This window comes from Dasypus novemcinctus, chromosome 7, assembly GCF_030445035.2.
Source record: "Dasypus novemcinctus isolate mDasNov1 chromosome 7, mDasNov1.1.hap2, whole genome shotgun sequence".
Classification (NCBI taxonomy): Eukaryota; Metazoa; Chordata; class Mammalia; order Cingulata; family Dasypodidae; genus Dasypus; species Dasypus novemcinctus.
Genome location: NC_080679.1, coordinates 38,188,279 through 38,208,648, shown reverse-complemented (window position 1 = coordinate 38,208,648; position 20,370 = coordinate 38,188,279). Strand labels below are relative to the sequence as shown.

Sequence of the window (20,370 nt, the reverse complement as noted above, 5' to 3'; positions counted from 1 at the left end):
TATATTTTAAATTTTATTTTTGATATTGTGGTTAAAAGAAGATGCTAAGGGAGACATGATATACTTTAATTTTTATTCATTTATCAAATATTAACTGTCTACTATTTGCAAGATAGCACATCTTTGCTATATAGAAGGCACTCAATAAATATTATGCCCCTTCCTTTTGGGACTCTGTAAAGGAAGTGGAATTCTATGTATTAGAGCTGATTTTCAGTTTTTCAGTATTCATTTATTGTATTGCCTTGCCAAAGAGTAATAGATCATGAACTCAAGATCCTGAGACAATCAGTACCTTCTTGGCTGTAGTTTCAGCAGCCATGTGAGGTGCCAGGGTTTTTGCCTGTCACTTCATGTTGTCTATTCTTTCTCAAGACTGAATTGGTTTGATTGGCACTTGCCTTACTGAACACAGTTGCCTTACTGAGCACAGTATTTGCCACCCCCCCAAATGCTTGCCCTATATAATAAGCAACACCCACAATGATCCATAAGTGAAAGTTTTTCTGTATAGATGTAGTATGAGGGTTTTTAAAATACTTATTTTTATTTAATTAATGCCATTCTTTGTTAGGGAGAAAAATTCAAGAAACATAATGAAAATCTAGCTTCTTTAAGCATGAACATGAGCATAAAAGATAAATTGTATCCAGCTGTACCCCGTTGACCAAGATCAAATTGACAAAAATAAAAGCTAATACAGTAACTCTAATTGATTTGAGGATGTAAGGAATGTACCTATGTGTTTTGGATATTTTCTTCATTTTAAGTTTAAGTTCCTGGAACGGTACAAAATTCAGCTTCTTCATGTAAATAGGCATTAAGAAGAGATACATGAAAGTATTGCCACAGAAGTCACTCTGCACTTGCTAAAGTTATCTGCTGTGTACCTACAGTTTAAAGCAAGCTGGATTATGCACTGCAACTTCTCAAGCCAAAATTATTTAAAGGCAAAAAAGAGGCTCTCTAGCATAAACCATATGAGCAAGGATTTTAAAAAAGATTTTCTATTTCATATTCCTTCATTCATTTTTTTCTGCATTATCATTTATTTCACATATAAAACTCTTCTTCCAACTTGTTTCTGCTGAACTCACTAAAAGAAATTGTTTTTGTTTGTTCTACAATGGTAGAAAATTGTTTACCTATGTTTAAAAGATCTAGAATTCCCACCTGCTGTTGGGAGTTCCTTGTCAAGGATCCTCAATTTTTGTCAACTTTTAGACATCCTTGCTTGGTATTTTTTATGGAATACAATGGAACTTTTCTTGTTTGATGGTTTATAACACCATTATAAGAGGAAGAGAAGAAGTTGTAACGTATCAGATATATTTGGTGATACCATACTTATAGGCATAGATATTGTTTTCCTGAAAAGCCTTTGTCAGACCCTTTCATCATAACTGTAGTCAAAAGATCAGAGATTGAAAGGGCCCTAGAAACAATTCAGTCCAGACCTGCCTATTACAAATGAAAAGATTAAGTGAATTATCAGAGTTAATAGCTAGCTTGTGGCAGAACCAAAAATAAAATTCAGATCACCTGATCATAAGCCCATTGCTTTTTCTGTTTTTCTACACTGCCTCATTTGAAGCTAAGTATTAAGTTATTCTGCTAGTTCTAATACCACAGTGGTAACTGGAAAAGGTGAAAGCACAATAAGAAGTAGAAAAGGTGAAACGATAACCAAGTAATCTTTCGGATTGTTAGCTGTTCCATTCCTTGCAAATGGAAGAATTATATTATTAGGATTTACAACTGTGAAAACAGTTGTTTCTAAGGTCCATTTAGTAGTAACTTTAGGAATATTCTTTGGTATTTATACTTGCCTTTTGCATATATCTTTTTGGTGGCATTCTTTGTATGTCAAGCTTTAATTTTGTTGTTAGGATGATTAGATATGAGATGTTATGATTTTCATGTATGATTATGCTGATATGTCTCCTAGGTATTTTTTTTTTCATTACTTTTAGGATTTTACCAAGTTTTAAAACTTTTCAAAATAACTTCAATTTGTTTGAGTTCAGAAAATCTCATATTTTCATTAACAGCATAAACTGAAAAATATTCTATTTGAAATATTTTATTTTGCATCCTTTTAGATATTTGTCCCAATGTATCTAAAAATAAGTTTTCAATTTTTTATTTCATGGAAAAGAGAAAGGAGATCTGATTGTATGTCTAACAAATTGAAGCACAGACTTAGGTAATATATTTGTTTGCTATACCAATATTCTATTCTAAAGTATAAAGTGTCTGATATTAATTTCAATCTAATTTTTAGCGAAATAATGAATCCCCACAGAAAGAATTTTGGTCTATGATAGCTTTGATACCTCTTGCCTAGAAGGATGCAGGGTTCTGGACCCTGTGGCTCATTGGAATCACATGAATGGAATAATTCACCAAATTAATTCACCTTCCTATTGCAAAAAGTTCCTAAAAGTAAGAAAAGGAAAAAAAACCCACTCAATTTCAGAGACACACCTTCAGAATGTCTAAAGCATGACTTATCTGTTGAAGAATTCTATATATAAAAAATAAATCTTAAGGAAAAATTATATAGTTTATACTTTAATAGTGCATACTTATCAAATATTCTACCTTTCAGCACATATAAACCTAATTAGAAGGGATCAAAACTAAAAACAATAATCATGAACAAACAAGAAAACAAAAATGAAAACATATCACAAAGTTGTAAACAGATTCCATGAACAAGTTACAATGAAAAGTGTGTCAGAGAAGTTGGGAACAAAGTGAAGTTCCTAATATGAGGTATGTGTTATAAGCTAGAAGCTCTAACAGTTCCATCTCCAGCTTTGTTAGGATTACAAGAAAAATAGTTTATAATCATGTGCCCAGCAATATTTCCTGGAATAAAAAAGATATTCAGTAGATGGATGGATGGAAGGATGGATGGGTAGGTAGATGAGTGGATGAATGAATATAGTTACTTAATAAATTAATATAGAAGTAGAACTAGATCATGGGAAGCGAACTTGGCTCAACAGATAGAGCATCTGCCTACCACATGGGAGGTCCACAGTTCAAACCCAGGGCCTCCTTGACCCATGTTAAGCTGACCCACGCACAGTGCTGATATGCGCAAGGAGTGCCGTGCCACACAGGGGTGTCCCCCGCGTAGGGGAGCCCCACGCGCAAGGAGTGCACCCCATAAGGAGAGCTGCCCAGCGCGAAAGAAAGTTCAGCCTGTCCAGGAGTGGCGGCTACACACACGGAGAGCTGACACAGCAAGATGACATAACCAAGAGCACAGATTCCCAGTGCCACTGACAAGAATAGAAGCGGACACCGAAGAACACACAGCGAATAGACCCAGAGAACAGACAACTGGGGCGGGGTGGGGGGGAGAGGAGGGGAGAGAGATAAAGAATAGAAATAAATCTTTAAAAAAAGAACTAGACCATAGGCCCCCAGAGATCCAAGGAATTTTTTTTTAATGTGATAATAAATTCTTGGTAGCTGTGAGGAGCAGCTGAAAGTTTGGTTTTCAAACGTGTTCCCTGTAAAAATCTACCCACACATGAGCCACTCATTTTATCCATGTCAGTTTGAAGACAGTTTGAGTCACTTCCTACCTAAAGAGATAACTCCATTAAGTATAATGACAATCAAATGAATCTTTACATACAGAACTAAATGTGGCTGGAGGGAGGGGTAACTAGAAGGGAGAAGGTATTTTTTAAAGCACTGTTTTTCCACTTTATTTTTTCTTGCATTGGTGGTAAGAGTACTTATCAGTTAAGAGTTTGGAGATGATTATAGTTTATATCTGTTTATGCTGAATAAATATTTGAAGTGGCTCTAGAAATGTCCTATTCCTCTGGCTGTGTTTCCAATACCTATATAATGGACTGCATTATTCACTTTTTTCCACATTGAGAAATTACATCCATAGCAAATACAGAGGCCTTTTAAAATTATTTTATTTCTCATTCAAACAGTTATTATAAATTTTTAAAATCTGCAAGTACCCGTTTAGAATCGCATTTTACTGGGAGATTTTGGTTTTTCCTATAATTTAGCATATATGGCTTATATAAGAATTGGAGAAGTTAATAAGGCTTTCTTGTGTTTGGTCTGGAAAACCAATGCCTAAAACTTGAGGGGGGAGAAAGTTATAAAATAATGTATCCTAATTAATTTAATATTCTGAAACTAATAATTTTCTAAGGTTTGAAAAAGGTTTTATATTTGTAATACTTTTCCATCCAAGTGTTTGCTTCCACAATTTAAAAGTCTGAACTATAGTTTAGGTTATTTTCAATTATAATGTATTGTGATACTTGGAAAACATTAGCATTACCTTATTTGTTTATCTTCTTCTCTTTCCCTTCAATGCTTTCAATAGTTCAATAGATCTTCTCAGTTTTCTGTTGTTTCCCATCCTTTTATTTTTTTTAGAACTCAGGATGTGTTTAGTGATAAAACTAGGATCTATCATTTGTATTATTTACCCTATGATAAAATGAAGTAAATGTACAGTTGCTCAACAGGGTTAAAGATTCGTTTTCTCTCTTCCACTGGGAGATATTTAGCTATCAAGGTCAAAGAGCCCAATATTAAGCCTTAAAACATGGAGTCATGGTTCTTTGTTTTGTTTCACTGTATCTCATGGCACACAACCTGTAAGATCATGTTGAAGGTAATCTCTGTTCTCACTGGTGAAGTAATTTGAAGTCAGTATTTTTGATTCACTTGAAAATGTGAGATTAAGTACACACATACACACATGCACACACACAAACACTCAAGCCCTAAATAATCTGCCTTCCTGCTTCTACACCAAACTTCATTTTGCCTTGGCAAGGAGAATTTTGGGGACCCCTACTCAGATCAGCCCAATTTTCCAAAATACAAAAACAATAAACAGAAGCAGTTGTTGCGCAGGGATGTGTGTCTTCACTCAGTAGTAATCTACTGTTTGGTGGTCTAAAGAAATTACTAGTGACGCAGAGATCCTAACTTTCTCTCAGTGCATCGTTCATCAGAGACTGTAAGCAATAACAAAATGTCCAAATACTCTGAGAAAAATCCAGACATCACAGAGCTACTTGAAAATGTCTTTTAATAACTTTCCAGGTAAAAATTCATTTAATTTTAAAAGTCCCTGTTTTAAATTTGTAAGGATTTTCACAAAACTGTGAACGCCATGTTCTTAATTTTAAAAAGACCTGGCTTCTTATGCATATTTTACAACCTAAAAATTTTATAGAAAGTATCCTAATTAATGGTTTATTACTTTGATTATTAAAATATAGCTTTGCCACTATGCCATTTAAATTACATTTTTCTTTTACCTTCCACTTTATAGAAACTATAAATCAAGTTGGATTGCATATGTGTTTAAAATTAGTTCTAAAAGATTGTTTTTAAATAGGGTTGGTGGAGTTTGACAGTAAATTCAAATTTGTCCTCATATTTTCAGTGTCTATTTAGATCTTAGTTTCTAATCTTAATGCAAAGATTTTAATAGTTAGCTGTCTTTCAAACAATGTCCTGACTAGATTATTATGTTTGTTAGTGGAATCGATGTGTCATTCCCTTCGTTAAAAAAGTCTCCGTTTTCCCTCCACACAGTGAACATGGCCACAAGCAGGCTCATAGGGGCCGTGGCAGGCACCATTCTGGCCCTGGGGGTGATTTTTGGAGGCACAGGGTGGGGAATAGAGTAAGCATCCTACAAGTTTCAGAGTGTTTCTGTCTGGTGATGGTGTGTGAGGTGACCCCTTACCTTCCCCCTCTGTGTTTGGTCTCATTGTCTGTGTTTCCTGTGGCAGTGCTACTTGTGGTGTGATTTGGATGTGTTTGTGTCTTGTGGTTTCCTTGTGCCGTGCAGAACCTTCTCCTGTCTGGAACAATGTGGGGCATAGAACGACAGTGGGGTTGCTTATAATATCTTCACCTTTAAGTCAGTGGTCCAAGAGTTTCCATTGCTCCTCCACTTGTGAAAGTAATTTTCAAAATATAGCTTTCTTTTACTATTTATTGGCAAAAATGCTTCTTACAGAATTCTTTCAATGAATTTAATCTTCACCAGTCAAGTAGATACACATATACAACCACAAATTATTAATGCTTATAGCACCTTTTAAAGGTAATCTGAATGGTTATCACTAACTAATATTTTCTCCCTTTTTCAGATGATATAAGAGGCTTCAGTTTAATATTTTTAAGAAGGTGTTTAGGATACTACCTCATTTTTCTAATAAAATAGATTCATAATTCAAGTTTGAAGTAGTTTGCATAGATATTTCAGAGCTAGCAGCATTAAGAATGAAAAGATATTTAATCCATGCCTGCACTGCCTTAAGTGAACATTTGGAAATTATATGGTGGGTTTGTTTTAAAAGCAGCTGGTTATTAATAAATATATTTTGCCACTTGCCCATTAACCTCTCACAGAAATCCACTCCTCCTGATGTCTTTATTTGGGTTGCTTTGTACTTACTGAAGATTCTCAAAATAGGTATCAGTTACCCATCGGATATTACTCTCGTGAGATTGCTAACCTGTAGACTAAAAGAGCATCACGATTATTTTCTTGCTCTCAAATTGGAGAGAGAGTATTTCAAATGACAAGAACATCACTGTGGTGGTGGTGACACTTCACGGTGGTCCAGAGATGAATTATTAGCTTCGTAAGGAATAACCAGATATTCTTCTTCTTGATAAGATCAGATGCATTCCTTATTAGTCATATTAGCTGGAATACACAGGTGCTGTTCTTATATACTGGGATTGGGAGACCATTCATGAAATAGCATTAAAAGATGAGCAAGTTCACACGTCACGCTTCGTACTGAAGATTACGTGAACCTTCTTTCCTCCTGGGGTTGAAGGGCTTTAACCAGGTTTGGATCTTCTGTTGGTCTGACTGTGAAGCTAGTTAGCCCACGAGAAGTTAGAAATCCTGGAGAAGATATTTTGTTTTCCCTTATTTGTTAGAAAATAAAATATATAACACAGGTAAAATATTTAGAGAAAATAAGAAATTGGTCCTGTGAAATTTCACCTTGAATCTTTTTATTTGATTAAGTACTGGAGTTAGATTTTCCTTTTGCAGCTCTATATTTGTGTGAAATTCCTTCTTGAGGAAAGTTAATTTCTAAAAATATCCCAAATCAATTTTTTACTCTATATTTTTTACCCTAATTATAGTGTCCTGAAATGTATTAATTGAAGGGATGAACTTTAATAATCCTCCCTCTGAGTCTTAAAGATCAGCAAAATCAAAAAGTCCCCTTTTTGATTAAACATAGTCCTTGTCACTAGCATTTGCTTTCATTCATCCTTTCCAGTGTTGTTGGTTTGTGGCTATTTCTGCTTGTTAAAGGTAAGTCCATACAAATGTATAATATGATTTTTATAAAAACAGATTAAAAAAAAATTCCTCTTGGTTTATGCACAGTTTGTATCAGTTGATGGATTTTTCCTTTCAAATTCTAAATTTTGTCTTAATTGCCAAAAAAGGTAAATGTAGATTTTTAAAATATAAAATCTGCATAGTGAAATATAGATTGTTTTAAAACTTCCTAGTTGAAATGAGAGTGTAATTTTCATATCGTTACTAAGGATTCTGTGGGCATAATTTTTTAGAATTTAGTCTACTCCTTAGTTTAGAATTGTAAATCACAAATCATCTCATGAATTATTTATCTATTCTAATCCCAACCCATGGTTTTTTAAGCTCATAAAGTGTAATTAATATCTAGAACATTATTTACAGTATTGGCATTTGTTGGGTACATGGTGGCATAAATTATTTTTTAAATGTTCAAAATTTGATTCCCTATTCAAATGTGGGGAGGCAGTACATGTAAATGGAATAATTTCTCCTTAGAGTAGAGGTTAGCAAACTTTTCTGTAAAGAGTCAGATAGTAAATATTTTCTGCTTTGCAGGCCTCTCAACTCAACTCCATTGTCATACCGTTAAAGCAGACGTTAATGCTTTAGTGCATGAGCAGGGTTGTGTTCCAGTAAACTTTATTTGTGAAACAAGTGGCAAGCCAGATTTGGTCTGTGGGCAGCAGTTTGCTAAAACCTTAGCGCATAGATTTTAGAATCAGACAAATCTGGCTTCCATCACTTACTAAGCTTTAGAAGTATCTATTTTCTCATGCATTAAACAGGGATAGTCATAGTTTTTACCTCTCTCTGGTTTTTGTGACTATCCAATAAGATAATGTGTGGTTAGTACTTAGAACTGCCCCTGGTATATAGTAAGCATTCGATATGTAGTAGCTGAACTACTTTTATTGTTCTCATTATTATTTATTATATTGCATCTCTGAAGCCCACTGGGATTCGTGTTCTGTAGGCCCTCAATGGATGGTCTTAAAAGCATGTCACAAGCCCAGGAGCCTGAAGGAACCAGCATCCACTGAGACTCCCATTGTAGTTTCCTCCACCCATCCACCCATGCCCACAAGAACTAGGTGATCTCTTTGAGCAGAAACACAAAATGCACACAATTTTAGTGCTGCCAAAAGTGACATCCATTTATGTACACAGTTGAGGGCTGATGTGAGCAGAAAAGAGAATTTTCTACATAGAAATAAAAATACACAAAACTCAAGAGGATTTTTGAGGAACCAGCAAAATTGGCCCTGTGACTTCTGGAGCAGGGATGCACAGTTAGGACTGAAAGTCGTTTGATGTCAGGGAGCACTAGCACTCTACCTGCAAATCAGCATCCTGAGGGCATGTGATATTTTAAATCACTCTTGGCACTAAATTTAATTTTGTGTAGATTTTAAAATGCTGAGCTAAGTTGTGTTCCATGTGAGTGGCAAGAAGTACTGCAATGTGTATCAGTGCTTACTTAAACAACTGACAGAAACTTCACCTTGTGGTTTTCTTTCTTGGTGTCCTTCCTGCACTCTTCCTTTTTTCTGCCTCCAAGCTGTAAATTTCTCTAAGTAATAAATGAGATCTTGAAAGACATTCTCAGTTGACCTAAGGAAACTTTTTTTCCATTTCCCCCAAATCACTGGAATGCTTCCTTTATAACTTGCCTTTGGTGTCCCATTTTGCCTGTTAACACTGTAAGAACCATAAAGAAATTTGCCTTTTCTCAAAAGGATGTGGCTTGAGTCACATCTTCATTAGTAACCTTCTTCTGACTGCTAAATATTGACTGTCTTGAAGTAAAATATAATAAAAGAGAGAAAAAAGGAGGGAAGCGGAAAACTCCAACAGATTCAGACAACTTGATGTCCTCCTTCAAAGAGCACTTTAGTAGAATACTTTTCCTCTTTTCACACCTTCATTCATTAGTCAGATTAAGCTAATTCTAAAGCGGCCATGTTCTTTATGCACTCTTTGATTCGTGATCTTGGGAAAGGGGAGAAGAAAGATATGCAACAACAGCAGTCTGAGCATATTTGCTTCAAATTCCACGAAAGGTGAATTTAATGGGACTGAACTGTCAATGTTACAGAAACTTTAGATGAAAAGAAATACAAACCCAGGCAATAGGTATCCATAATATCTAAAATGCAATTAAGCCAAGTAAATAAAGGCGATTTAAATGTTTAGTGATCTTTTTTACACAGGGTATTTCCTTCCTGAAACCGCTTAACTGCCTTTCCCTTGAGGTAAACGAAGTGGCTGGCTCTTATGACTTTCTTCCCATGATCCTTTGTCACAGGTCCTAGTGCCACCAATCTCATAATAGGCTCCATCGCTGGTGCCATCCTGGTAGCAGCTATTGTCCTTGGGGGCACAGGATGGGGATTTAAGTAAGCAATGCCGCATGTCGTCTTCTCGGTGGCTCTGGCACTTCTCTTTTCTGCTTACATAACCATGTTTTGAGTTCCTGCTACAAGATTTCAAGTTTTAAAAGTAAAACTGCTAAAAATAAACATTTTTGTTCAGAAATGGGTTAGAAAGAAGAGACATGAAACTTCAAATGTCATCTTCAGGCAAGTGGGAAAACAAGAACTAAAATGTAGAAGGAATTCATGTACCCTGGTTTAAGGAAAGCAAAGTGGAAGTTCTTCCATAGAAGACATTCTAGCTTTCAGGAGCAAGTAGTCCAAGACACATTCATTTATAAACTCATAATCAAGGGAACGCTAGTCAGAAATAAGTGAATATAAATTGTATATATCTGTTAAAATTGGCTTATATTCCATTGATACTCTCTATTTTTAAATTTTCATAAACTAAAGATCATTTAGACATTATTTTTCATGTGTAACGTAGTATATGTAGCTTTGCGATTTGAAAGGCTTTGTTATTTTATAACAACAGATTTTTAAAAAAAATTTTTTCATTAATTCCCTAACTGAATTGATATTTGAAGTCCATGGCTTTATGACATTTAATAGTTTCTAATTAGCTGCTGATATTGACATAGGCCTGGTATGATTTCATAGTGACCTTTTAGTTTGGATTGTGCATTCTCACTAAACTAAGTTTATATAAATAAGTAAGCCAGCTAATCACAAATAAGGCCTGGATTATAATTTTTTAAAATGTTAAACTTAATTTATCCACTTAGGATATTTCTGTACCTCAGATTCATTGAATAATTGCTTTTTACATCTTTTCATTTGGAGGCAACTTTATCTCCTGTGGTAAATATTCCCTTTGATAAATCGTCAACCAGATTTATAGCAGCAAATTTAAATGGGAAATAAGACCATTAGCCAAATTCATTGCTTACTTTGCCTCAATTCAATACACATTTCATTTATTGAGTAATCTGGTTACTTAATAAATGAAGCTTTTGACCAGAATTATCTGAATAATTATCTTAATTATGATTTTGGGATCCTGAACTCAATATTTTTAAACCAGCCAAAATATTATTATCAGATACTGATTATGATATAAAAACAAACAAAAGACAACTTAAATAAATGAAACATTTTCTGCTAATTTTGTTATATTAAGATTTAATCAGTAAGCCTACAGTGTTTGAGTGTCTTCACCTTTGAGAGATGTTATCAAATGATACTTCTAATCTACAAAGATATTTATAGCCTTGACCTTGTTAAATGAAAGAGTAGTTTTGGCATCAGTGTGTCACAAAATGTGCAAATCACATTTGAATTCCTTATCATGATAGTAACAAAACATCACCTGGATAATGCATCACTCATGTGGCACCTAGTAAAAAGTGTATATTTTTGCTTGGACTTGCCTAATTCAAGTAAAAAAACCTCTCTTAGTGCCCTATTGCTATAAAAAGTTTGTCCATTATAGTAGATTTCATACTCTAATTATATTGTCATAATACTCCCTTGAATTTTTTCTTACATATGCCTCAAGACAAATAAATCCAGCTCATTCCGAGGCTTATGCCACCTTGACATTAGGAAGCCTCACTTTGAGAGACCTAGAAAACAGTCTATAATGCATCTTTGCCACCCAGCCACATGTGATGCCAAATTTGCCCTTTTGAAGTTGGGAGCTTAAAGCACTGTTCTGTAGCAGGACCTCAAAACAGTGGCCTGGCCTAGCTCACAGCTTGAATTGCATGTTTCTTTGGGGAAAAATGGAAAAGCCTTTATCACTGTGTATATAAGTGGATTAGGCCCTGTCCAGATGATTTATATCTGAGAGAGATGTCTACTCATCAGAATAGGAGAAAACAGGGGGCTGGGGGGAGGCAGGGAGGGCTTCATCTGTGAGGTGAGAAGCAGCCTTTTCGACTGCCGTGTGGATTGCTGTGGAGGCACCTGTACCGCTAAGCTAAGTCAAGCCCCTTCCCAGGCCTATGACCCTAATAATCACTTGAAGGGAAATCACTGTAGAAAGGCCCACAGTAGTGAGAAGTAAATATTTTCACGCCCCAATGCAAAGAAGAGAAAAAATAACTGAGAATACTTTTTGAACATTTAACTTTAGGAGTTTAAATTGGAGAAGCAGCTGCTCTTTGTGTTAACTCTTGTTACATGAGGATCCTAATTTGCTTGAGATTTTAATAGTAGCTATGTAGTTTGTATTTAACTTTAAATGACTACGTCTGCCTTGCAGTAAAAGGCTTTGGGTGTTAAAGGATAGTGTTTTAGGTTTTCCCACTACTGTGACAATTTTGGAGATTGGTAGTCCATTATCATTAGCGATGTTTGGAAGTATAGTTATTTGCTAGTTGAACTGAAACCCATTGAGTTTTTCACGAGTTTTATGTAAAGGGTTCCTTGAGAATCAGAAGCTGGAAATAATTTGTAAGAAAGCTTGCTCTAAACACTGCTACTGGGAATTCTTCCTGAAATCAGGTTTTTATTCCTGAAAGAGTAGTTAGCATAGTGACCTGAAGAATTTGAAGGTATATAAACTTTTAGATTAAAGGAAATATGTTAAATACTCAGAAAAATTTATTGCTTTTATCTAATATCATATTTCTTTAGAAAATATAAGACTAGATCATTTAGATGTAGAGAAAATACTGTACCATACATGACTTGTTCAAGCACAAATGATAAATGCAGCTATGCCTTAAGTGCTGACATTGTCTGCCATTTTTTATGTTTGTTTTGTAACCATGTTTTCTCCCAAATAGGTGGTAAAAAGCATGAGTGTATGTGAGTGGGCACGTGTGTATGCATGTGTGTTTGTTTTTTAGTATAAAGTGATAAAGATTTATCAAAAGTATTGTGTTCTGAAAATATTACAAATTTGTGTTCTGAAAATATTACAAATATAGATCAGAAGAATAGATTCTGCAAGATTTATTTAATGCAGCAAAGACTTACACATACTAGATTGTAGAATTCCTGAAAAGGAAACAAAACAAGACTATTTCTGGGTTATTTTCTCTGACCTAGTTTGACATATTGGTAATGTACTGGGCATACCTTAGTAACTCTGGCTAACCCGATACCTCAGAAATTTGAAGACACAAAAGGATGATTTAGTGTAGAGATTCCCACGTCTTGGGCCTTTTTCTGAGAGATCCTGTGAAAAATGAGCTAGCTCTTGGCATGCCAATTTGTCAACTTTTCTTCATGTATGGATTTATTTCCCCCATTCTTCTTTTCCTCCCAATCACCTCCACACACAGAATAAAGCTATGAACTCTATGAACTGTGGGGAAGATGATTCCAACCCTCTATCCTGGTTGACTTATGGAGACTGGTGCTACCTACCAAACGTTGAATAATAATGCTCCTCGATTAGACTATTAGAGCTGTTGTTTTTACTGGATATTGGACAAAATTAAATAGATGAAACATCATTTTAGTAGCATCTTCCAAAGCTTAGGAAAGATGAAAAATATAAAAGATGGCCATATGTGATGGTGGCAGGAAAGAGAAATTCTTGTTGATGGAAGGAAAAAACTTTTAGACCGCAGTGACAAACAATGAGTTTGTTGACAAATTCATGTCACAAGGATTCTAGGATAAATACTCTTCCAACCAGGTATAATGTCTCAGTCCTAGAAAACCATCACCATGTCCCTGCTACCCCATGACTTGCTCTGTCCATGCAATTCAGGGGCAAAGTGGTTCCTCACCACTGCCAGTGGTGGTCATAGTGACCTGGCAGAGTTGCTCATGGCATTAAAATATGGTAAATTTAATAAGTCTGTGTAATTGCCATATGTGGTTTCCTAGCCTCTGAGAAGTTACTTAGGTCACAAGTTCATACAGAGCCTGATTTTGGTTCTAAGAGATGTCATTTGGTTTATGTTCGATTCCATTGGGCATACAAAGACTGTGTATGCACTCACAGGAAATTAAATTTAAAGGACTATATCAGGATTATGCAAGGAAAGTTAACCGAATTATTTGAATGTCAAGTTGGGTGAAACAAAAGGACCTTAATATTGCTAATTATATTTCCTCAAAAGATTAACTGTCTTTTTTTTTCATTTTTGCTTTTGGTTTTTATGATGATCCAGATATATTTTACAGATGATGGGAACATTTAATTCCTTAAGAATCCTAGTGAGCAGAGGGTATTCAGAGGAAACAGTGAACGGAAGGCAGCAAGTACCCTGCCATAATAGTTGTCCTTTCACATTAAAATTGCACAGAGAGAATTTCTTCATATGGAAAATTCAGGTCAAGCTGTTCTCCACGCACAGCAGTCCACAGCGGTTTTACAATTGATGCTTGAGGAGCCCTTGCATTGCTACCGGAGTCCCCTTCTCTGTCTTCATCACTGGGCCTCTCTCCTCTTTTTTGCAGCATTACATCTCCCTGCTGAGTCTTGGTAGAGGAACTGTGTTCTTGCAGTCCCCCATTTGCCAGGGAAATAGATAGTTCTAAGGGTGACTTGACTTTCTGGGCTGACCTGGAAACCCTGTCACTCTGCTGACATTCTTGCTATAAAAGTACAATCTGTACTTTTGGTTCAGAAACCAACTTTTAAAAGGAGCACATATATTTGGAAGCCGAAGGTTGCTTGTATGCCAGCCTGGAATGGAATTTCATATCCCCATTTAAAAAATGAACAGGATTGCCATTATTGCCTTAGAAATGGCTATTTATCTGACATTTCCAAAATTTGAAGAAAGGAGTTTAGATGTGGGCAAGATAGTCATTTACATGCACAATAAATACCAACTTTCCTCTACTCTCATACTAATTGATTTGACATTGGTTTAACATTCCTCTTGAGTTCCAGTAATATGTAGCTAAAAAAAAGGTTGGGGCCCTAGTCCTTCACCAGGTCATCTGTCCATTTTTCCTACCTGACTCACAAGAAAGAAGTTTGATTCCTTATACATCTACCTTTAAGGGGTCTGAGCATTGGTGGTAGATACAGATGCTTGCTCCATGTCAAACTATGGAGCAAACTACAGATGCTTGCTCCATGTCAAACCATATCAATGACAGGTACATGATAGGGGCTTCCCTTTTGTTCTTGCCTGTCTTTCCTGGCAGCATCAGCAATGCCTGCTTTCAAGAATATGGACTCAAAAGAACTGAGTGAGAAGGGCCAAGAAAAGGACATAGCACTGTTGCAAATAGTGTTTACAGCACTAGATTACCTGCTGGGCTAAGGAACCACTGTATGGCCTGTGAGGCCAGTGCTTAGGCCACTAATGGAGACGTTTTCATGTACACTTTAAAGAGAGTTCTCTTTACAGGTTTTCATATTTGAGATTTCAAAAAAGAAGCATCGCTGTAGTCAATTTGGAAAAATTAAGAACTTTGCAGAATGTCTTTATATGTAATTTGCACTTTGGTATTTTTATTTTGGATTATCTACGAGGGAGAAGGAACACACTGATCTTTTTGGTACTTAGGACCTGCGAGGGTGTCAAACTGGTCCCAAGCGAGCGAGTGGGCAGGGGAGAGAGGGATCTTGGGGACTCCCCGGTCTCCAGTTTGCATGAAGCCTCCGTGGCAGCAGCGTTGCACACGCCCAGTATGCAGACTAAATGCATGAACCCCTTGCTTGATGCCCCACATGAAGCCAGACCATGGGGAGGTTGCAGCCAACTTCTGTTGTTGCCTTGTAGTGTCTCGCTGGTTCTTTCCTTTCTCTTTTCAAACATAGGAAGCACTTTTGAGGAGACTGGACACTGTGAGCAAAGCATTTTAACTTGCTTATTTTCATTAAGCTAAACTGCTGCATTTGCTTAACTAATCCAAGCCTGTGTCCATTCTCCTTGAGTGTACTGTCTTACTGTGCACTCTGTTCTTCAACTTTTTAGATATGAAAAATGCTTGGTTCCATAGTTGGGTAAAATCTCACACATCCAAGGCAGCAAGATAATTGAGTAGAACAAGGTTTTTTTGGCCCCCTTCTTAAAGGCCGGTCAACTGATGCAGAACTCTCGAGTCCTGGAAGGAAGTGGCTGTGAGTTTTTCTTAGTTCTCTTAGTAGCCCCGTAAGTGGACGAGCGCTCTCTATATTTAATTTTCATCCAGTTAATTAGCAAGGTTATTTCCTTCTGAAATAAAGACATAAATTGGTCCAGTGGGACTTTCTCTGATTTAAAATGAAAACTTAAAGGTTCTTTTGGCCTTTACAATTGGACATTCTCTAGTGGAGATGTTATAAAGATCATCAAAAGTATTAGCTATTCTGTTTCAATTTCTGGTTGTTTTGGAAAGTCTGCCTCAGTGCGAGTTGATTACTTTACTCTGGAACTAGCATTACTGTCATTATCATCACCCTTCTCTCATCACGATCTGATTAATATTGTGGCTTTTTTCCCCTCTGCTTGCATCTTCTTTTGACGCACTCTGGAAGAAATGTCAAGAAGAGGAGGTTCGATCCTACTCAGCAAGGCCCCATCTGAATCAGCCACACTAGGTGAACTTGGCCTCGACTGTTGGATTCTGGGTTGGACATACTTGCATCAACGTTGTCAGAACTATTCAGTCTGTAAACAAGAATATTGGGTGGTAGTGACTATAGAACTAAAGTTAGGGCAACAGGGATGAGGTAAAAGAAAAATGACCTTTCTGAAGATAATTTCAAAGAACCCCATCCATGACATGTCTATAAAAGGGGGGCAAAAGACCATGTTATAAAAAAATGTTTCAGAACCTTTTTTTTTTCCTAACGGAAGCAGGAACAACAACAACAAAAAATATGTGCAATAAAAGAATGATTAAAAAATAGCAAATGATTTTTTTCCCTCAGCCTGCTGGCACTTAATATCTTCTAAATGATTTGGCATGATTTGTTTTCTTTTCCTACCAATGACAAACTCCAGTGGCATGAAGATCTAATTTTCGAAAGGGTAAAAACTGCATGGCATATATACAACAAGCTAGCAAGCCAATCCTCAGCAAAACCTGCAACTGAATTGCTAAGATGAATATAACAGATGAACACACAGAAGGTGACCTGGGCCTCTTCATGTAAAGTTTCTCAACCTCCACTCCAGAAGGCTGTGGCAGAACTCCACAGGGCCGTGCTCTTGTTGATTCACTTTCCCCATTGTTTTTTTCCCTTGGACTGAGCATCCTCTGGAAATGGGAGCTGGAATTTGAACAATGATACTATTGTATAGTACTTTTATAAATGTAAATATGGAAATAAGAGATTTTGAACACATCATTTTCACTTGTCTGTATTGAAATATTTTTCTTGTAAAGGTTCTTTTTAAGTTTAAGTTTATCCTTTGCTCCTCATCTTTTTTCTTTTCTCTCCCCCCCTCCCCCCGTCCCTCCTTTCCTCTCTCCCTCTCTTTCTTTCTTTCTTTTTTTTTTTTTTGGTCTCTGTCTTTCTCCCTTGTAACATATTGTCCAATGATTATTGGGTTTGCTTAATAAGGCAGATGTGGCTACAAATCAGGGAGTTTGGGCATGAAACTGGTGCAATTTAAAGAAAGTATTCTTGAAGTCAAAAACAAACAAAAGAGGGGGAACACAAACAGCAAAATACTCATATTAAAAACAGAACAATTATGTAAATGCAAATACATGTACTGACAAGTCTCTAAAATTTTTTGATGTCGTTATAAACATATGTATATAATGTAAGAAAGTAGACACCCTCTCAAATTAATCACAAAAGTGCCAAGCTCATTATTTTAGTTTTTTTATTTTGACAGTTTTTGTTCCCTGTCTTTAATGTGAAAGGAGGATAAACTTAAAGCCTTAAATAAAAAAATTAATTTTTAAATGTTGGAAGCTTGGAAAAAGTTAAGCTTTCCATTTTATTCATATCTATTGTCAGGATTTAATCCATGTTTCATCTTCCTGTCTCAAAATATATATGGTAGAACTCTATTATAAAACTGCTACTGGGCATAGAAGTGGCATTTATCTTCTTGTCAACATTGTTACAACATACTTTAATTCTGTGTTGCATTTGAAAGCAACAGTTTGGCCCACTGTGCTGATTCATGGAATGTTGTGATGGATTATAATGGGATTCTACTATATACAGGTTCACATTCTTTTTCTTTCAGGCAGATTTGCAGATATAATCTGGGTTCCCAAGTCCCTCTGAGTTTCCTTCATTTCCACCAATTTCTTCCTTCATTTATGGTCAAGATAGCTTCCGTGTAAGTGAATAACTTAATAAAGATACTTGGTCCTGGCTTTGTTTTAGCATATACAACTTGTACATGCTCACTTCAGTAAGTATCCATCTCGAGACAAGATTTACTAAAGGCTCCCAAAGAGCCCAAACTTTTTTAATGTCTTCTCTTTAAGAACAGGACATGCACTTTACTATTCACTTCCTCATGACACTGAATCAGTTGCTCGCTTTAACTTGAAGTCACTTTCCAGCAAGATTCATAACACGAGTCTCACAACTTTAACTTTGGAAAGGATATCACCTAAAAATATATGCTTAACATTGAGGCCCCCCCCCCCCCCCCCGCAAGTTATCTCTAATTGTGGAATTATCACACAGAACAGAAACCTTAATTTCTATATGCTACAATAGACCATTCCTCACATTCTAATCTTATTATTGTTTAAGTAATAGGTGCTACACAAGTATGCAGTCTTTCTCTAAAGTAGCTATATATTTATACTGTAATTACAGGGGTACCGACAGGTTTATCAGCCTTACCCTTGGCTTCAAAAGATACAGGTTTTATCCCTCTGCATAGTGGTTATGGCTCTTTTAACTTGGAGGAAACTGGAGGAAAGTCAGATTCTTTGGCATCTCTTCCTTTTGGTACACTGCTTAGTGTCTCCCTGTTGCTGGGTCCTAGTCACTAGTAGATTGTAAGCTGCTGCTAAATACACCAGACTCACTTCACTGCTATTTCAGAGACACCAGGTGACTTAATAGGAAAACAAAAAACATGGTGATTACAAAACAAGTTAAATCTCTATCATTAACTCTTGATCATTTCACATACAACATTGTAAATGTGCGATGTTATGTTTTAAATCAGACCACAGTGGTCCCCAAATATTATGTACATATGGCAAATGTCAGTGTAACTTTTTGTAACACTGGCAGTTACATAGGTAACCAAACCTATGCTCCAATGTTAAATTATTTGTGTGTATATGTAAAGTACCCAAGGTTTAAGCTATATGTGTATGAATATGAAAGATAATGCAACCATACAAATCATAAACAATGGATTATAATTATTTTTGTGGTATTAAGTTATGTAGTTTCCAACAACTCTTTGCTGAATTTTTACTTGCACATGCATTCTAATTGCTGATTTTTGAGGTGTTAATACTCCTTTTTATTAATTTGAGCTCAAAGCACATGCATATCACCATTTAATGTTACCCAACAAGAGCGTTAAGTGATGACAAGTTCCCATTTCACCTGTTATATTTTTGCTGCGTTAATACCTGGATGAGATGCGCGCCAACTTCATTGCTCACCCCAGGGTACTGCATGAGCCCACTGAATTAGAGCTACTCCTACTAGATAAATGAGCAGTACATGTAGGTGCATGCTATGAACCCTGAATCACATAGAGCTATGGAGTTTTACCAAGTGGGGTGTGGGTGTGTGGGTGTTTGGGTTTTTTTGTTTGTTTCTTTGTTTTTTTTACTATGCAAAGATGGGAATTGCACAAAATTCAAAGACTAGAGTCTGAAGAAATTTACAAACAGTACTTGAACTCTTCCTTTAAAAGCATCCCATCATGTTTTATCGTCATTGTTGCTTCCATTGTTAATTTTCATTTTTAAATGGTCTGGATTTTTTTAGGGGCACAACCTAAAGGTTTGTTTAAAGTTAATAAATTTCCTTCTTTTCTTATTGGCTGCCTGCGGATGGAGAAGTTAGTCACTGTATGCATCTTTTAGTCATCTGTATTAAAACTTTCATTAACATCGAATGTTGTAGCTTTATACTGTGATCATTTTTCTTAAACCATTTTTCTGTGTTCTTTTGCACTGTTGATTAAACGGCCATGCGCCTGATATCAGAGTTGTAGCACTGGTCTCTCAATCAAAGGCTCACTGAAAACTTAGGCATTCATTGGAGCAAAATAAAATCTCTGATTAATGATAAAAATATTCTTTATTAGAATTCAGTTTTATTGGATTCATTGGAAGTGCTTTGCTTATTATAAATCAAGGAAAAAAAGTTTTTAGAATTATACTTTTTTTTTTTCTTTAATGTCTCTTCTGAGTTTAGAGGGGAAATGGCTAGTAGTAACATTCACACTTTTGACTTGACACCAAATTTATAATCAAGCTATAAAGAAAATAATTTTATCTGGTTTTATAAATTATCAAAAAAAAAATCAAAGGAAGGTATTTCCTTATATCTCACGTGCAATTGGTCATCAAATTATTTCCCTACTTCATAAATGCCTTTCAACATTTCCTCTCCATTCCTGCTGCAGTGCCTTGGGTCAGGACTCAAGAGCCACCTGCATAGATTACACTGACACAAGAGAAGATGCTCTAATGACCACATCATTCATCTGATGAAAGTCTTCTGGACACTCTTCATTTCCTATAGAATATATTCTATATCTTACAGGC

General features: G+C 35.9%; 1 protein-coding gene across 3 annotated transcripts in view; it reads left to right on the top strand.

Moving 5' to 3' along the window:
• The window catches only part of ADAM23 (ADAM metallopeptidase domain 23), a 173,997-nt gene extending 154,103 nt beyond the window's left edge, over window positions 1–19,894 (top strand). The window contains exons 25-26 of one of the 3 annotated variants that reach the window (XM_058300285.2): window positions 9,678–9,768; window positions 16,187–19,894. In XM_058300285.2, coding sequence (XP_058156268.1) covers window positions 9,678–9,768; window positions 16,187–16,235 — 140 coding nt within the window. In that variant the 3' untranslated portion in view covers window positions 16,236–19,894. Of the gene's footprint in view, window positions 1–5,604; window positions 5,765–9,677; window positions 9,769–16,186 lie in introns of those variants that run through there. The other 2 variants (XM_058300284.1, XM_058300286.2) reach the window with 2 other exon arrangements.
• Window positions 19,895–20,370: the final 476 nt, after the last annotated feature.